This window comes from Myotis lucifugus, unplaced genomic scaffold, assembly GCF_000147115.1.
Source record: "Myotis lucifugus unplaced genomic scaffold, Myoluc2.0 scaffold_215, whole genome shotgun sequence".
NCBI lineage: Eukaryota > Metazoa > Chordata > Mammalia > Chiroptera > Vespertilionidae > Myotis > Myotis lucifugus.
The window spans coordinates 1,816,003-1,828,276 of NW_005871263.1; the positions used below are offsets into that span (position 1 = coordinate 1,816,003).

Here is a 12,274-nt window from a genome sequence, read left to right on the forward strand (position 1 = left end):
CCAAAAATCAATGGAAAAAATATCCTTAACAAAAAGCCCTCACAAAAACAAACAAACAAAAAATCTTGGCAAGCACAAAAACAAGACAGTCACTCGGAAAAACAATATTCAGGAAAGGAAGGAAAAGTAGTCATAACTCTCCACATTTCTCAGCTATGAATAGTATCCATAACCACAATTATCATGTATGATTATTAGGAGACTGGAGGATGGAAATGGCATGTGTGTGGTGAGGCAGGGGAAGAAAGGGAGGGAAATCCTGTCCCCATAGTGGGAAGTCAGCAGTCAGACCCAAAGAGGAAGCATCACAATGAACTGTGTAAGCGAAAGGAGGTAACTAGTAAAGTGTTGGCTAACAGAAGTGAGAGTAGTTCCTTTCGAGCAGGGGTGGAGTATGTCTGGCCCGAAATCATATGGTCTGGCCCTGCCAAGGCATTAGGGGTGAGTTTATTAAATGTTTAACCAAATATAACAGGCTAATTTTTAAGTTGATAATTTTGTCTGGCCCGTGGATGATGTTATAAATACCCAAATGGCCTTTGGCAGAAGAAAGGTTCCTCACTCCTGCTTTAGAGAATAAGGTACAGGGTGTGTGTGCTGTTTTTATAATTACATTGTGGAGTAATTTGACAGTAACCTGAGTGCATATAAAGCTGTAATATCAATCAGAATAGAAACACTGGTTAAAATAGTGTCATCTGGTTAACATTTTTATTGATGGGATCAAATTTATAGCTGTGGTGAAGAGCTAGTCCAGAATCCTGCTTCACAAAAAATGATGTCTAAGAAAAAAAACTTCTTTGGTAGACATCTGAGAATTGCAGAACTGATCACATGTACGTACCAGTCTGAGTGCCTTTTTTTCTTACCTTTCTAGATTATCCTCTTGACTTGAACCACAGTGAGACCTTCCTACAAACCACCACTTTTCTTCCTGAAGACTTCACCTACTTTGCAAACCATACCTGTCCCGAAAGGCTCCCTTCCATGAGTGAGTAGAGCTCTCCCTTATCTTCCTCCACTTTTGAAACTGCTGTCTTTTTATTTGATTAAAATAAGAGGGAGGCTGCTCTTGTTCTCTGTATGCGTCTACCTGCATAGAAAACATAAACATCTCCCTGGCATGGGAAACAGGGGCTGTGAAACTTACCTGTGCCCCGACTCTTCCTCAGCCCCCCTGCAAAGGCGCCCGTGTTCTGAGTGCCATTTTCTACATTGTTCCCGCTGCCCTTTGCACATGCACCCTCGTTTGTAACTTGGGGCCTGTAAGGACGTCCTAGAGAAAGTATAGGTAACCAACTTCATCTTTTATTATGAATCTTACACTGATTATAGCTTGTTTGATATGAGAGAAGTTACTTTCTTCACAAGTGCTAGTTTAAAAAATTATTGGCTCTTTTTTCTTTCCTATTTTCTTGAAATCCCATGCTTATTCTAAGGCAATGACAACAAAGCATTACACCTTCTCTGTATCTTAGACAATTCCACTTCTTAACTTAAGTTAGAGATGTGTGTTCTGAGTTTGGGCACCACCAGTCAGGGTCACTGGTAAATGAACTGGGACAGTGCGTCTGCACTTGCCTCAGGAGCACGCAGGGATGGCTCCAAGCTCAGCTTTTTTCTCCTTCCTCTTTGAGAAGTTCAATTGCTGTCTTTCTTACTTGGTTCTAACTTCTCTATATAACCTGGACAGAAGCAGAACTCTACGTCTTGGTTTGGCTGCAGTGGTAGTGACAACCTGAAATGCAATGAGTTGGAAGGCAGAGGAAGGGACTCCCACTCCTATTAGGAACACAATAAGCTGAAAAATCATCGACCTGCTCCAGAGAGTAAAACCCTGGACATAGGGGAAATAATCTACCATTTTCTGGCCTTAATTTTTTTCTCTCTCTCTGTTCAGAGGGCCCAATAGACATAAACATGAGTGAAATTGGAATGGATACCATTCATGAACTCTTCTCCAAAGACCCAGCCATCAAGCTCGGAGGTCACTGGGCACCTTCCGATTGCGTGCCCCGGTGGAAGGTAGGGTGTGGAGTCAGACCTGAAGTGCTCAGACTTGCCATTGTTTCAGATCACCATGGGATTCACTGATGAGGACATTCTATAATTTGCTTCCTGCTACCCAATGAAAAGTATTTGCATTTGATGGAAATACTTTGGAGGAATGGGTTTCCCCTAAGGACTCTTGTGTAGCCAGAAATTTACGTTGTTCTGGTGACTGAGCAGGACTCTTTTGTCTCCTTAATGGACCATTGGCTAAGCAGCGGGGAGGGTTGGTAGGTCTCTTAGGACACATTTACAGAGGCCATCTTCACAAATTCAGCGCTTCATGCCCTATTCGCCATTGTTACTATAAGTTCAGTGGAGTAAAAACTGGAGGTAGCTCACCTGACACTGAGCATTTTGAAGTACTTGTTCTGTGCCAGCCCTGGGAGATGGCTGGGTGCAGCCGTGACCCAGGAGGGTCTGGAACAGATCAGTGTTTCCAGCCTGTTGCTAGAATGTAAAATCAGTGTAATGACCATCATTAAATAAATCTATGTTAAAGTGCCTTGCACATTGTAAGGGGAAGTACTGTATTTTAGTTGTAATGTTTATGGATATATCCGTGTACTGGGTCACCATGTAGATGTGTGTCTTCCTCTGGGCTGTGGTCTAGAATGACTCCATCCAGCAGGCCCACTATGTGTACAGTAGGGCACATATAAGAACAAGCTCCACTTACTCCAAAGGTTTGACTTGCCAAAGTAGTTCTTCCTCTAAAGGAAGTTGAGGTCAAGGCAGCCTCCAGCCTGACTCCCCAGGGGCTGGCCGCTGATTCTGCAAAAGTCGAGGGGACTAACAGGGCGGCCTCTTTCTCTCGCTGTGACCCACTCCAGGTGGCGATCCTCATCCCCTTCCGGAACCGCCACGAGCACCTCCCGGTCCTGCTCAGACACCTGGTTCCCATGCTGCAGCGCCAGCGCCTGCGGTTTGCATTTTATGTCATTGAGCAAGTGAGTGGTCGTCCTTTCTCTCCTCTCCTTTCTCTTCTGAGGCAGCAGTTAGAGTGCTTCAAGCTAATCCATCTTCGCTGTGAAGAGCTGGTAAAACGGAAGTCTTGTGACTGAGTCACCCTGAGCTGGGGAGGGGAACAGAGAGCAATTCTTTGCTCCTCTTTGAAATGTTGCTCAGTCAGTACCACAGATTTGAGTCCAGGGTGGAGCTTTGTTTACCGTGCACAAAGGCCTCTTGTGTGGCCGTTCGCTGGAGTTGCTTTGGGTGGTGTCTTGGGCTCCAGGAAATTCCCCTTATGATAAGGCGCTGTGAGTAGAAAGGGCAGTGTTCTTCCTTCCTTTACGGGCCGGGTAATCCAAGCGCTGTCCGCCACAGCCTGGGAGAGCAGCTCGGGCTTATCATCCCCACCCCCTTTGTTTCTAAGGGAACCGAGGCTGGAGGTCAGGTGGCTTGTGAGTCAGTGGTGCCCGTGCTGGTCTTGTCTCACTTCCGGCCCAGCCATCTTTCCCAGTGGGTTTCAGTAAGCGTTCCTCTAGGCAGGGCAGAGGCAGCAGCGATTTTGCTTCAAGAATCCTTTTAAAAATAAAGTTCTCCTTTTAGGTTGGCACCCAACCCTTTAATCGAGCCATGCTTTTCAATGTCGGTTTTCAAGAAGCAATGAAGGACTTGGACTGGGACTGTCTTATTTTTCATGATGTGGATCACATACCTGAAAGTGATCGTAACTACTATGGATGTGGACAGATGCCAAGGCATTTTGCAACTAAATTGGATAAGTATATGTATCTGTGAGTATCATTTCTTCTTAATTAAAGAAGTTAAATCTAAAAGGATGATGAGATGCAAAGATGGCAAATCCAATTAGCTCCAACTCAAATGCCCATCAACTGATGAATGGATAAACGAAATGTAGTAGATCCACACAGTGGAATACTGTTTGTCAGTATAAAGGAATGAATTACCGATAGATGCAACAACATGGATGAAAACATGCTAAGTGAAAGAAACCAGTTACAGAAGACAACATATTACATGATTTCACTTATATGAAATTTCCAGAATGGGCAAATCTATAGAAACAGAAAGGAGAATAGTGGTTTCATGAGGGAATGGGGGAAATGAAGAGTACCTGCTAATGGCTACAAGGCTTCTTTTGCGGGTAATGAAATGTATTAAAATTGATTGTGGACATGGTTGCACAACTCTGTGAATATACTAAAAATCTTTGAATTATGTTCTTGAGTTATATGGCTTGGCAAGTATATCTCAGAAAAGCTGGTATAAAAAATGTTCAATGAGCTACTCAGGTTGATGCATCTCAGCGAGAGGAAACAATTTCGGATGGTTCAGGGCAGTAGCACAGAGAGCCTTGTTTACTGTAGACATAGTTTTCCAGCGAGATGGCCTGTTCTAGGGGGGAAATCGCCCTTTTGTGCACAGATGATTGATGCTCTGCATCTCCTTTCAGGCTTCCTTATACTGAGTTCTTCGGCGGAGTGAGTGGCTTAACAGTGGAACAATTTCGGAAAATCAATGGCTTTCCTAATGCTTTCTGGGGTTGGGGCGGAGAGGACGACGACCTGTGGAACAGGTACTGCCCTTCTTCCCGTGTCTTCTAGAAAAGCTCCTTTAGACTCTCCAGGCCAGTGCTGTCCAATATGAATAGAATGCATAATTTAAACATGTTCTAATAGCCACATTTCAAACCGTTAAGAAAGAAAAAGAGGTCAAATTAATTTTAATATGGTAATAAAATTTGCTAGCAATGTATTTATCACAATGTTTCCAAATAATAATATTTCAACATGTAATCAATATAAAATGTTAATGAAATTCTTTACATTCCTTGTTTCTTACTAAATCTTCAAAATCTGGTGTGTGTTTTCCACTCATAGCACATTTCACTGAGACCTCCCCAAGCCAGAGGTTGAATGTTAGTGATGTGCACAGATTTATCCATGCTATCAGTCAAGGCTTGTATTATACAAGTTTGTGTGAACAGTTCTGTGACTGGTGTAGTAATTCAATAAGGCATGAATAAGCAAAAGCATTGCCACCTCTGTTTACTTTTAGATTGGCTTTAAAAAAGAAAGTATGTGTTGGCTGTTAATTACAAAGTAGTATTTGTTGGTAAGAATTCATGTGATACAAAAGTACATACACCAAAGAGTGTAAGTCTTACTTCCCTTTGCCATCCTGTTTCATTCCCAGGAAGTAGCCATTTTAACACTTGTTTCTTTCTGCTTCTTTCTATTCATGTATAAGCAACTCTGACACATCCTTCTCCCCTCCCACCACGATCATATAGTGAGGACCACTTCATTATTTTAATAATTGCGTAGTATTCCTTTATGCACATACACATTAATTTATTTTTTAATATATTTTTATTGATTTCAGAAAGGGGGGGAGAGATAGAAACATCACTGATGAGAGAAAATCATTGATCCGCTGCCTCCTGCACACCCCACACTGGGGATTGAACCTGCAGCCTAGGCATGTGCCCTGACACGGAATGGAACCAGGACCTCCTGGTTCATAGGTCAATGCTTAATCACTGAGCCACAGTGGTCAGGCCACAGTAATTTATTTTAATGCTCTCCTGTTGTTTACGATTTTGAACATCCTTTGTTCACATGTGCAACTGTTTCTTTCCATTAAATTCTTAGTTGTGGAATTACAGAGTTAAGAAGTAAATGCACTTTAAATTTTGATAATTATTGCCAAATTTTCTTTCAAAAAGATTCTAGTCAGTGGTGCCCATTTTCTTACACCACTGCCAACAATGGAGATAAACGACCTTTTAAATTTTGGCCACATTTTAGCCTTTAAGTAGCCACAAGTGGCTCATGGCTACTACACTGGACAAAGCAGCTCTGGACAATTCTTGCTCAATCTACTAGGTAAAAATGGCATCTCATCCTTTTAATTTGAGTTTCTTAGGAACCTAGGGAGGATGAAGAGCTTTTCCATACACTTAACTGGTTTGGCTGGTCCTTGAATCCAGTTGATCTCTCCCAGAACATCTGTCACAGTTTTCCTCTCTCTCTTTCTCTCCCCCTCCATTCCCCAGCTCAGGGGAGGGGGGCAGTTTCTGTGCAGGAACTGTGGTTGGTTCGTTCCCCAGCACCCTGCACAATTCCAGGCACACAGTAGGCATTCCATGTATACTTATCAAATGAGAGTATAATTTGGAGTAAGGAGGATATTGAAATAATATGAAAATGACCGTAAATTTTCCATAGAAGACAAAGTCTATTAATGATTTCTTAGAGCCCTATTAAGTTTCCAGTACACCAGCTTGGGAAATCTTACCTTTATCATGGCAGGATAATATCCTGAACACCTTCTCTATATTCTGCCTCTCTTGTAGTAACTTTTCATAAATTGTAAGGTTTTACATTGAGAGATTGTCGTGTAAATTTGTTCATCTCTGTAGTGATGGGGGAGGTGAGCGGAGACATAATTTAGACCTAAGCAGAGAAAACCCATAGCAACTCTGACTTTTCTGACTTGCTTTGTGGGAGCTTGTGAAACGGAAAGGTTCTTTCCACCCATGAGAAAGGTGTGTCTGATAGGGCCCCAGCGAGCCGGCAAGAGGGAGTGGGTGTGCACTCGTCGGCCAGAGGCACCACTGTTGGACCTACCACCGAGGACCCGTGTCAACCTTACCCTCAAGAATTTTGAACCTCATTTTGAATTTATTTTTTTCCAAAACTTTTTTGTAGATTTCTTTTATAAAACCATGAACTTATCCAGAGAGTATAGGTAATTTGAATATTTAGATGCAGAGAAAGTTCTGTTGTTCAACTTGGGTTTCTCAGCCTCGGCCTAGGTCACCTGTAGGACTTGATCACTTTATCTAAACAGCCCATCTCTTTGTCTTGGGCAGAGTACAGAATGCAGGCTATTCTGTGAGCCGGCCGGAAGGTGACACAGGGAAGTACAAGTCCATTCCTCATCACCATCGAGGAGAAGTCCAGTTTCTGGGAAGGTTGGTGCCTTTTCCTTATTCCTCTGAGGACTGTCCTCGACTTTGCATTTCCAGGTGTCCCAGGGCACACTGAGCCCCTCGCCTGACCCCCAGCCTCTCCCAGGTCCTGTTCTGACAGCTGTTTATAGGTCCCAAACAGACTTGACCTGTGAGGCCAGCGTTGGAGGGTGAGATCGGACTGTTGATTGTTAGGTCCTTTAAGGGAATCACTCAGTCTTCATCTTACGCTTTATCGTCTCCTCGGTAGCTGCCGAGAGTTGGGGGAAAGTCCACTCGGGTCAAGGTCTTGGACTTTCACTGACGTGACAGAGCGGAGTTGGCACCTGCCTGCAGACTCCGGTTCTGAGGGCGGCCCTGAGCCTGTTTGTGTGGTTGCAGTTGCTTTAACACCTCTCTGCTTTCAATACGTAAATCCCAGGTGGACTCTTGGGGAGTGTGGACGGAGTTGCACCTCCGCATTTTCAAGGGCAACTCTCTGTCTTGTTAATGGGGAGGATGGTCTCTGGAGAGCCAGTTCTGAGGGCATGAGCTCTCTTCACGGGAATTACAGGGCACTGAGTACAGGCTCTGAACTTCCCATCTGATGTGTTAGTATCTTACCTCCCACTTCCCCATTCTGTGACCTTGGGCAAGTCATTTAACATCATGAGCCTTGGTTTCCTCATTTGTTTAAGAGGTGGGTGCCTTAAATGAAATCTGTAATCAGCTGGCACGAAACAGGAGGTGTTTCTAATAATAAAGCATCGGGCATGGAGTAGCTGAATGGCCGGTCACCCGCCATGTGTCCTCCCCTGTGGCTGCCCTGCCCCATCGTCTGTCCTGGGGGTCAGACCCCTCTCAGAGCCACCTCTGTTCTCTGCACCAACAGGTACGCTCTGCTGAGGAGGTCCAAAGAGCGGCAAGGGCTGGACGGCCTCAACAACTTGAACTACTTTGCAAACATCACATATGACGCCTTGTATAAAAACATTACTGTCAACTTGACCCCTGAGCTGGCTCAGGTGACCGAGTACTGAGATGAGGAGGGAATGTGTGTTGCTTTACCCACCACCACCAAGAAAGCAGCCTGGTGTGTGGAGATGTCCTGGGGCTCCGCACGGGATGGGAGTTAGAAGAACGGTGTCTAATGAAGGATCACAGGGTTCAGGAAAACTGTGGACAGAGCACACGCACAGAACCTTCCTGTTTGGACCCGCTGGGATCGAGGGCGTCCGCTCGGGAACTCCTTTCATCAGGACTGCTTTCTATTTTCACAAGACAGACGTCTGTCCTGCTGCTCTTCTCCCCGTCTCCTCCCCGACGTCCCATCTTAGCCACAATCTCCAGAACCGGAACTGTGATCCGCCGTGGACCTGCCCCAGAGCCTGTCCTACGAATGGCCTTTGGAGCTTCTTGGCCTTCAGAGCAGAGAGGCGGACAAACGCACCGCAGGGCAGCTGTGTCTTAGGAAGAGCAAATGAGACTCCACACACCACCGTCTCTGGTGTTCTCTTCGGTTTCATTTTTTTTAAATTACCTGCTTTGGGTGGGGATTGAGGGTAGAGGGGAGGGATTGGGGAAGATAAATAGACATGTAACAATCACTTCTTGAAGAAGTATAATTGTAAATAAGCCATGTAAAATGCCTTTTTTAAATTTAATTTTATAGCTGGCTTCGATTCAAACTGAGGATTTATCTTATTAGATCATTATTTGGTTGGCAACTGCAGGAACTCCGTTAAAATGCTGTGGAAGAATAGATCTCCCAAATCGCGGTCACTTTGGAAGGGGGTGGATTTAGGGCGCGTCACAAAAGAACAAAACAGTCCAGGCTTTGTCACTGGCACCGACTTCTGCCCTTCTCCCAAGGTCTTGCTCTTGACTTTTGCTCTGGATTCCCTCCCCTGTTGGGCACGGACATGCTCTTCCCAAACTTTTGCTGAGCAGGAGGTTGCTGTTTTACAGCAGGCGCTCCCTCTGCTCAAAGCAAGCCCTTTGGGCGGCGGGGGGGGGGGCGGGGGGGCGCTCACCGGGCACACGCCCACCCACGGGTCCCTGCACTTTGTTTCGTTCTTTCATCATCATCAAGAGAGAGGATGAGTGGTGTCTCCCCTCTTCCCCCCTCCCTTAAATTTTTTTTCCCTCTTGAGGAACACGACCACAATTTCTAAAATCTGTGCCTAAATTACCAACTAGCGACCAACTAGTGATCCCTCTGAATATTTCCTTTACTGATTTCTGGAAAGATTCTTTGTCAACATTATTAACTAGTACATAGAGCTAGCGAGCAATCGAATGATGAAGAACTCATCTGGGAGCAAGTGGCACTTCTGTGTCGTGGGTCAGCTGGGATCCAGGTTAGACCAAATCAGAGCTTTAAGTTGGACTAGCAAAGCCAGGGTGCAGGAGCCACATGGGCTGTTCACACCCCATGTGCTTTGGAAGTCAGATTCTAAATTGCATTTGAATTTGTCCCTCTCTGTTTTTGCCCTGAGCCAAATCCCTCAATTCACAGTCCCCGTTGACTTCTGCAGAATTTTGAAAAATGCCAGTTTTCCCCCTCCCTTTCCATAAAACATATTTATAAATCGTGATTGGGAGTACTTTCTGAAGAGTACTTCATATTTTTTTTAATTGCCTTGTTTGCCTTCAACTTCCTTAATTTCATGGTTTACATGGATGTGTGTGTAGGGGTATATTTGTATACACGTGTGGGTTGGGGTTTTCTCCATTGCATGTGTTGGTTCCATGGACGTATGATCCCCACAAGCTGTGGGAGTGATTGGCCAGGCCTTGTTTTTGTTAATGTTTTTGTTCTTTTGAAGAATAGAGTGGTATTTAGAAAATCAGTTGCTCTTATCGGCTCGTATGAGAGAGCAGGCTGCTGCCCTTGAAAATGCTGGTAAGTTGTATCATATGTTTTAAAAGAATTTGAGAATTTCATGCTTTAAAAGACCTTCACGAGGGAACATTACACACAGTTCATTTGGTTTTCCTTTGATGTATGGTGCATATAGCAATAAAGACTACTTTCCCTCTCACCCCTCACTCCCCCTCCCCCCCACCCCGAGACCTCTGTGCTGGCCTTGGCTTCTCACCCTTCCCGTTCCCCTTCCCCTTCCCTCCTCCGTCACTGAAGGCCGAGCTGCTCTCAGTGTGACAAAACCAGGATGCCGTTCGGCAGAACTGGCCAGGACAGACTGCCGGGCCGCTGGCGGTGTTCTAAAGTGATCTTCTTTGAAGCTTTTTTAATTAATGTCGTTACAGCCAGGAACCAAATGTTGGCAAAAGGCTGACACCTGACTTAAAAAAGAAAATGCTGGGTTGAGGACAAAAAGGAAAGGTCTCATGAAGTGGGGTCACTTAAATTACCTTGCAATCACGTGTAAGTTTGTATTATTAGTGTGAACTCTTATTGTGTGCTGTTCGTCATTTATCCACCGCGTTGAGTCCTGTGTGGGAAACTGAAATGTTAAACACACACAGCTAGGCCTGAGTGCTGTTAATGGTGTGAAATTCTCATGTCAAAAAAGAAAAGGAACAATAAGAACCAAATGTGACCTTGTGCATATTTTGGCAGCTGAAATTAGTTAAGGCTACTGATGGGTGACCCCTTACATCTTTCTTGTCTTTGATTATTGAGTACAGGGAAAGGTTTTCCTTTCACACTCTGGTTTGTTTTTTTTGGGGGGGGGGGTGGTGTTACTTGCAAAAATATTCATTTTGACATTACAGGGACTTTAGTAAGAGCTCCTCAATCGCAGACATTAATAGCTGAGCAACAGCCACATGTATTGATTGTATCCACTCACCATTGACGATGACATTGAACGTAGCTAGCTTATTTCCATCACTACGTTTTTTTGAGCTTGCTCTTATGTTTTAAGAGGTGCCAGGGGTACATTTTTGCACTGAAATCTAAAGATGTTTTAAAAAACACTTTTCACAAAGATAGTCCTTTGTCATTACATTATTTACTCATGTGTTTGTACATTTTTGTATGTTAATTTATGAATGATTTTTTCAGTAAAAAATACATATTCAAGAACCAAACCTTGGTGGTTGTCTCTCTTTGCCTAGGACCCTGTGGCTTCTTGGGCCCTTTCCTTTCTTATGCGAGTTCAGCTCCTCCATGTGTTCCTTCAAGCACCGGGCTTCTCCTTTGCTCAGCTCAGCACTGGGGGTTCCTAAGAGAAGCACTGCCCACCCGACCCTCGAAAGCAGACCAGTGAGTGAAAAACACAGCCAGTGTAGCAAAAGCACCGAACCCCACTGTCCTATCCAGGCCTCTGCCACACCAGGGTTTTCTTTGAAGAATTGGCCCAGGTGATGCCCAAGTCGAATAAGACCTCCTGAGCACGGGGAGGGTTAGGGTCGACGGTTTAGATGCAGAAGGTCCGCTGGGGTCACTCCAGAGTTTGCCGTCTGCTTGATTCTGCTCAGAGATTCTAATCATATGAATGCTGACCACTCACTAATATTTATGAGTGTAAAGTTCTGTGCCCAGGAGTTGGGGACATAATGACGAGCAATAAGACAAGGTCAGTGTCATTGCTTACTGTTCCACCCACCGAGGTTGAAGTTCCAACCTTGATGAGTGCTATGAAGGAGATACTGTGTGCCCCGGGTGCACGGTGGGGCAGCTGTCCCTGAGATAGAGTGGGTGAGCTGCAGGAACAGGAAGCCAGGAAGGTTAGAGAGATCAAAGGACCACACTGGGCACTGTTAGGCTGAGGGGTTGGGTTGGGCCAGACTGTACTGCAGGGCCTTGTGGGCCAAGGTGAGGAGTTTAGATTTTAACATTAGAGCAGCGGGTGCAAGAGTTTCCAGCAGGTAGGGCTCAGTGTCATGTGATTAGACAGTAATTTTTAATAGATCGCTGGCTGCAGGGAGAGTGGGGGATTGTAGAGAAGCAAAGGGGAAGAAGGGGGGCCAATCCGGTGAGTCCAGTCCATGGGCCCATACGAAGGAGAGGAGGGGTGCTGGGGTAAGACAGCCGAGGAGAGGAGGGGTGCTGGGGTCATACAACCATGGAGAGGAGGGGTGCTGGGGTCAGACAACCGTGGTGAGGAGGGGTGCTGGGATAAGACAGCCGTGGAGAGGAGGGGTGCTGGGGTCAGACAGCCGAGGAGAGGAGGGGTGCTGGGGTCATACAACCATGGAGAGGAGGGGTGCTGGGGTCAGACAACCGTGGTGAGGAGGGGTGCTGGGATAAGACAGCCGTGGAGAGGAGGGGTGCTGGGGTCAGACAGCCGAGGAGAGGAGGGGTGCTGGGATAAGACAGCCATGGAGAGGAGGGGT

General features: G+C 45.4%; 1 protein-coding gene across 4 annotated transcripts in view; it reads left to right on the plus strand.

Moving 5' to 3' along the window:
- B4GALT5 (beta-1,4-galactosyltransferase 5) overlaps positions 1-11,026 on the plus strand; it is a 47,950-nt gene extending 36,924 nt beyond the window's left edge. For 3 of the 4 annotated variants that reach the window (XM_023761753.1, XM_023761750.1, XM_023761751.1), the window contains 7 exons: positions 878-991; positions 1,901-2,025; positions 2,883-2,999; positions 3,601-3,788; positions 4,469-4,591; positions 6,893-6,994; positions 7,863-11,026. In XM_023761753.1, the coding sequence (XP_023617521.1) occupies positions 878-991; positions 1,901-2,025; positions 2,883-2,999; positions 3,601-3,788; positions 4,469-4,591; positions 6,893-6,994; positions 7,863-8,010 (917 nt within the window). In that variant the 3' untranslated portion in view covers positions 8,011-11,026. The remainder of the gene's footprint in view (positions 1-877; positions 992-1,900; positions 2,026-2,882; positions 3,000-3,600; positions 3,789-4,468; positions 4,592-6,892; positions 6,995-7,862) is intronic. The other variant, XM_023761754.1, reaches the window with a different exon arrangement.
- The last annotated feature ends 1,248 nt before the right edge of the window (positions 11,027-12,274 follow it).